The sequence below is a fragment of the Ictalurus furcatus genome, chromosome 1 (genome assembly GCF_023375685.1).
Source record: "Ictalurus furcatus strain D&B chromosome 1, Billie_1.0, whole genome shotgun sequence".
In the NCBI taxonomy this organism is placed as follows: domain Eukaryota; kingdom Metazoa; phylum Chordata; class Actinopteri; order Siluriformes; family Ictaluridae; genus Ictalurus; species Ictalurus furcatus.
In genome coordinates, this window is record NC_071255.1 from 37,184,997 (window position 1) to 37,192,496 (window position 7,500).

Here is a 7,500-nt window from a genome sequence, read left to right on the forward strand (position 1 = left end):
TATCTATCTGTCTGTCTGTCTGTCTATCTATCTATCTATCTATCTATCTATCTGTCTATCTATCTATCTGTCTGTCTGTTTGTCTGTCCGTCTACCTATCTATCTATCTATCTATCTGTCTGTCTGTCTGTCTATCTATCTGTCTATCTATCTATCTGTCTATCTGTCTATCAATCTATCTATCTGTCTATCTGTCTCTGCCTGTCTGTCTGTCTGTCTGTCCGTCTACCTATCTATCTATCTGTCTGTCTGTCTGTCTATCTATCTATCTATCTATCTATCTGTCTATCTATCTATCTGTCTGTCTGTTTGTCTGTCCGTCTACCTGTCTATCTATCTATCTATCTGTCTGTCTGTCTGTCTATCTATCTATCTGTCTGTCTGTCTGTCTGTCTATCTGTCTGTCTGTTTGTCTGTCCGTCTACCTATCTATCTATCTATCTATCTGTCTGTCTGTCTGTCTATCTATCTGTCTGTCTGTCTGTCTGTCTATCTGTCTGTCTGTTTGTCTGTCCGTCTACCTACCTATCTGTCTGTCTGTCTGTCTGTCTGTCTCTACACAGAACGCGGGTTCTCCAGAGGAACAGGCCGGAGAACAGTTCTACAGTGTGCAGTGTGATGTAAAGAAGGAATAGACTGGAATCTGAACACTTGAAGCAGATACACATACACAGATTTAAACTTCTGGCTGAGAAAGAATTCTTTAAATGAGATCTAACATTAGAGAGACTCGGGGGGTTTTTGTGCGTTTGTGTTTGGCTTTTTCTTTATTATTGCTATTCTTTATTTTAGAACATGTCGTCAGTTTCAGTGCTTTGTCAGTACTACAGCGGTCATGCCAGTAACGGTCTCTGAACTGAACTGTTTAATGAAACTGAACTGAATTAAGTCTCATGTTTATGTAAAAACACAACAAGCTGAAAACGACAAAAAAATCATCAAAAAGCATTTTAACTGCATTGTAACTTCCTGTGTTCTGAATCGAACTGAATTGAATAGTGAGGTACCAAAACATTCGCACCGGTACTACTGTACATGGACCCGCCTTAACCCCCCCCCCCACCACCACCACCAGCGCCACCTCCTCCACCCACAGCCACACACCAACAAAGAGCGGCATCACGGGTCCTCCGACACACTCGGCACATCCTCTCCTCCTCATCCTTCTCCCTGAAGCATCGAGTCCCTGCAGACTTCAGCGGAGCAGATGGATGGAGCGATGGGACGTCTGCCCCTGTCTACACCCCCCCCCCCCCCCCCCGTCTACCCTGCCTCCGCCCCCGCCGGTTTGGTCTGACGTAAAGCAGGCACTGCGAGCCTCCAGGGAAACATCGATCTGACCGAATTCATCACTGACATGAAGGCAATCAGCCTCCACAATTAAACCTCTCGATGTGGGATTAAGCAAGCACAAAGCAGCTGATACACTCCCTGCCGTCTCCGAACACGGGCGTGGTGAAGGGCTGGACAAGAGGCACAACCACTCCCCCCTTCATCTAACAAAATCATTTGTATCTTTTATTTGTACAATAAAATACGTCTGGGGTTCACACCTGGGGCGGGGGGGGGGGGGGGGGTTGGTGAATACTTAAAGGTGATACTTAAGGATGAAAGAGTGATTTTTTCCCCACGACAGTATTATGGAGTATTTTGTATTGATTCATGAAATATCCTCCTGATTAGGGCAGAGAAACCCAGCGCTACCTCCAGCATGCTTCACTGCCAGTGAAATCCCTTTCAGGTCCAGACTGTAACGCTACAAACTGTGGCACAGTTCAACAGGCGTGAATACTCACTGTACATAGAACCCTACAACACTGTCCCCGAGCAACGCGGAGAACCCTTAATGATCCAGCAATCACTTCTAGAACCATCCCTTTTTCTAGGGGAGTATCGGGTCAGATAATACACACACTTACCCAGTTAATACACACACTTATACACACACTTACCCAGATAATACACACACTTACCCAGATAACACACACACACTTATACACACACTTACCCAGATAATACACACACTTATACACACACTTACCCAGATAATACACACACTTATACACACACTTACCCAGATAACACACACACACTTATACACACACTTACCCAGATAATACACACACTTATACACACACTTACCCAGATAACACACACACTTATACACACACTTACCCAGATAATACACACACTTACCCAGATAACACACACACACTTATACACACACTTACCCAGATAATACACACACTTATACACACACTTACCCAGATAACACACACACTTATACACACACTTACCCAGATAATACACACACTTATACACACACTTACCCAGATAATACACACACTTACCCAGATAACACACACACACTTATACACACACTTACCCAGATAATACACACACTTATACACACACTTACCCAGATAATACACACACTTACCCAGATAACACACACACACTTATACACACACTTACCCAGATAATACACACACTTATACACACACTTACCCAGATAACACACACACTTATACACACACTTACCCAGATAATACACACACTTATACACACACTTACCCAGATAATACACACACTTACCCAGATAACACACACACACTTATACACACACTTACCCAGATAATACACACACTTACCCAGATAATACACACACTTATACACACACTTACCCAGATAATACACACACTTATACACACACTTACCCAGATAATACACACACTTATACACACACTTACCCAGATAATACACACACTTATACACACACTTACCCAGATAATACACACACTTATACACACACTTACCCAGATAATACACACACACTTATACACACACTTACCCAGATAATACACACACTTACCCAGATAATACACACACTTACCCAGTTAATACACACACTTACCCAGATAATACACACACTTATACACACACTTACCCAGATAACATACACACTTACCCAGTTAATACACACACTTACCCAGATAACACACACTTACCCAGATAACACACACTTACCCAGATAACACACACTTACCCAGATAACACACACTTACCCAGATAACACACACTTTCCCAGATAATACACACTTACCCAGATAATACACACTTACCCAGATAACACACACACTTACCCAGATAATACACACACTTATACACACACTTACCCAGATAATACACACACTTATACACACACTTACCCAGATAATACACACACTTATACACACACTTACCCAGATAATACACACACTTACCCAGATAACACACACACACTTATACACACACTTACCCAGATAATACACACACTTATACACACACTTACCCAGATAATACACACACTTATACACACACTTACCCAGATAACACACACACACTTATACACACACTTACCCAGATAATACACACACTTATACACACACTTACCCAGATAATACACACACTTATACACACACTTACCCAGATAACACACACACTTACACACACATTTCTCTTTATTGTATATTATTACGTCATGCTACTTCGTGTTGTATTGTATGATATTATATTAAGTGTTAATCCAAAGTAATGTTTTTACTCTTTTGTTGTTGTTTTATAACTATTTCAAATCAGCTGATGACACTCTGTAAAATCTGTCACATTTTGGACATTTTTGTAATGTCACGTGTGTGTGTGTGTGTGTGTGTGTGTGTGTGTGTGTGTGTGTCTTTAAGACCCCTGCTGAGAATCAGAGTTACACTTTAACTTCCCATACACACAAGACGGATGACCTCAGGCGACCTCACGATCATCAGAACTGATTAACACACCATGTTTTACACCAGGCTGGAACTTACTCCTCCAGCGTCTGTGTCCACATCACGTGTGTGTGTGTGTGTGTGTGTGTGTGTGTGTGTGTGTGTGTGTGTTCTCTCAGTAACCAAACTCAGCACTTTATGAGACGCAGACGGCTGGTTTTCCCTCTGTACACACCCACGTCACACACACCGAGCGGTTTTGGAAAAGCGCCGTGCGTTAAACACGGTCACACACACACACACTTCAGTGGTGCAGTTAAACACCCTGCACATGGCCTCGTCCCAAATCCACACTGCCGACTTCAACGACAGACAGACACAACTACACCGCACACCGCCCGTCTCCAAAACACTGTCTCACTTTATTACATCACTACGAGCAGTGTCTAGAAAGCAAACTTCTGCACGGGCGATGTGTGTAGCTGGAAAAAACCTACACTAGATCCAGTGTGTGCAGCTAAAACAGAAGACGTGCTAGAAGACGGACAAGTGCACTAGAAAGGCAGTGTGTGGACCACACACACTACAACACGTGTGTCTAGAAGGTTTACAAGTGCACTGAAACTAGTGCGTGTAAGTAACGACAACGCAAGTGAAACCAGGGGTTTTAAAGTTTACGAGTTCTTGTGCACTTCTCCCTGGCGAGTACACTAGAACCACTCGAAACCACAGCTTCAAAGATATACCCAGCATCCCAGTGACCTCAGGAGCAGAAGGCTGCTCCGCCTACAGGACACCGTCCACCTTAGTGAGCAGATAAAGAGTCAGAGAACCAACCGAGGGACCAAATGATGCTACCACCCCCATGCTTCACTCCCAACGCCATTGCAGTACAAAAGGTGAAAAAATACAAGGGGTGTGAATACTTATTCAGACACAGAGCTCTTCTAGTGCACGTGTATATACAGTATATACTGCGTTTGACTAATATCAAATCCCAAATGTTCATGAGATGTCGGTGTCTTACCTCAGACGCTGGCGATGCGGCTGCGCGCACCCCGTCATCACCCCGACGCGTCGCCATCATTTCATTCCAGACCGAGGAGAAGCTCCGTTATATCCCACATGGAGAGAGAAAGGAGAAGGAGGACGTCCAAAAATAAAAAATAAAAAAACCCTCGGGGAATATAAAAAGGTCTAATCCACACCGTCTGCTCTTTTCATGTTCACTGATCGCTCCGATCTACGGTGAATAAAAAAAAAACAAGGACAGAGTCAGGCCGTGACGGAGAACCGTCACGTTCTGTCGGTGCGGATAAGCACACGGTGTGACGAGAGCGCTCGTTAGGGAAAAGGAAAACAGCTGGAGATGTGAAGACCAGGAAATATTACAACTCCGAGTCAGAGGTTTCATCGAGAACACAACTTCATATCGCTCTGTATACACAGAAATGCTAGCACACACTCAACCTTCACCTCAGTCAGGAGGAATAAAGAGACATGTGGAACCGTACTTCACACGGAGAACCGCACATCTGATCCCCTGTACTGTGTGGAATTATTCTAATCCCCAGGACTGAGCAGAACTGAGCAGAACTGTCAGGACCATTCAGGAACGCTGATCTGTGATCGTAAAGGTTGTTCGGCTCTACTCCTATGTGGAAGTGCTGCTTGGAGGTTTCTACGTAGATCCTTTAAGGTTCCCCACAGAGGGACTGCTGAAGAAACCGTTAAGGGTTCTAGATCGGACCTTTTTACTAAGAGGGTACAATAACCTGAAACACTTTACAGTTCAAGTTTGCTTTAAGGGTTCTTTAATGGTCCTTTGGCTAGTTAAGGGTTCTTTAATGGTTCTTTGGCTAGTTAAGGGTTCTTTAATGGTCCTTTGGCTAGTTAAGGGTTCTTTAATGGTCCTTTGGCTAGTTAAGGGTTCTTTAATGGTTCTTTGGCTAGTTAAGGGTTCTTTAATGCTTCTTTGGCTAGTTAAGGGTTCTTTAATGGTTCTTTGGCTAGTTAAGGGTTCTTTAATGGTTCTTTGGCTAGTTAAAGGTTCTTTAATAGTTCTTTAGCTAGTTAAGGGTTCTTTAATGGTTCTTTGGCTAGTTAAGGGTTCTTTAATGGTTCTTTAGCTAGTTAAGGGTTCTTTAATGGTTCTTTGGCTAGTTAAGGGTTCTTTAATGGTTCTTTGGCTAGTTAAGGGTTCTTTAATGGTTCTTTGGCTAGTTAAGGGTTCTTTAATGGTTCTTTGGCTAGTTAAAGGTTCTTTAATGGTTCTTTGGCTAGTTAAAGGTTCTTTAATGCTTCTTTGGCTAGTTAAGGGTTCTTTAATGGTTCTTTGGCTAGTTAAGGGTTCTTTAATGCTTCTTTGTGTGTGAAGGTGGTTCTACTTGGAACCCTCTCTAATAGGAAAACACTGCTGTAGGGTTTTTTAAAGAAAATCTTTTGGGGATTTCCCAGAGAGCCAAGACAAAGAATCTCACAGGCTCTTTATTTTTATTTCAAAATTTTCCATCCGTCCATCCGTCAATCTGTCTGTTTCTTCATCCAGTCAGTCCAGTCTGTCTGTCTATCAGTCTGGGTATCTGTAAGTCTTTCTCTCTGTCTGTCAGACTCTCTCATTTATCTATCAGTATGTCTGTCTGTCCATCCAGCTCTCCACCCGTCTATCTTCCTGTCTGTCAAGCAATCCATAGAGTCCACAGACTATCCACCGGACTATCTCTCTGTCCGTCTTGTCTATTTATCAGTCTGTATACTTCTCTGTCTATCCATCAGTCTATCTGAGACAGCAGTGCAGTATATTGATCTTAGACTTGATACTGACCTGAAACCTTAAGGCTTGTAATTCAGGGGAACCCTAAAGTTCCCGAGTAGAACCCGATAACAGCGTGTTTCCCTCTGAAAGGGTTTGAAGTAGAATCTTATTTTAGAAAGCGGAGAACATTTCTGTATCCAATGACGCCTTGAAGAATGTGTAAAGAATGTAGATCGGATTATTGATATTTTTAAAAATCTAATCCACTGAGCCGTATCTGAGCCGTATCGGAGCCGTATCGGAGCCGTATCAGAGCCGTATCTGAGCCGTATCGGAGCCGTAGGCTACAGTGTAATCACATGAGAGATGAGACAGATGTCAGATTGACCTCACACAGGCTTCAGGAGTGTGCAGAGAGTCTGGAGGTAATTATTGAGAATTTCCAAAATACCACTGAAATAATCGTGATATCGGTATCGCACTGAAATAATCGTGATATCGGTATCGCACTGAAATAATCGTGATATCGGTATCGCACTGAAATAACAGTGAGGTCGGGGTATCGGAGCATCCCTAATGTATGCAGGCTGTGGCACGTGAGCTGCAGACTGATCAGACTGGAATTATATTCACAGGGTAGACGTGTCTTCTCTCTGCTGAAACATTTTCCAAACACATCAAAGCAAATACTTTACAGCATGTTGTTATGCTGTCACTAAAATCCGTAACAGGCGCGCGTGTTATTCCGCGTGTGTGCGTGTGCGTGTGTGTGTGTGTGTGTGAGATGTTTACACACAGATCCTCATAACATCCTCCATAAACACCAATACACTGACAGAGCTTCCACACAGAAATGACAGAAATGAAATGGAGTGGATGAGTTCTGTATGTTCTCTGTCCTACCTGTTAGAAAACGCGCAGAAACACACAGACGTCGGAGTGAAGCGCATGATCCACTTTACCACACACACACACACACACACACACACACACACAGAGAGA

The 7,500-nt window shown here is 43.1% G+C and overlaps 1 protein-coding gene across 1 annotated transcript in view; it reads right to left on the reverse strand.

Moving 5' to 3' along the window:
• The window catches only part of LOC128611390 (rho GTPase-activating protein 21), a 105,573-nt gene that overhangs the window by 97,725 nt on the left and 348 nt on the right, over window positions 1–7,500 (reverse strand). The window contains exons 1-2 of the mRNA XM_053630891.1: window positions 7,402–7,500; window positions 4,771–4,986 (exon numbers count right to left, since the gene is read on the reverse strand). The exon at window positions 7,402–7,500 is cut by the window's right edge and continues 348 nt beyond it. Coding sequence (XP_053486866.1) covers window positions 4,771–4,830 — 60 coding nt within the window. The 5' untranslated portion in view covers window positions 4,831–4,986; window positions 7,402–7,500. The remainder of the gene's footprint in view (window positions 1–4,770; window positions 4,987–7,401) is intronic.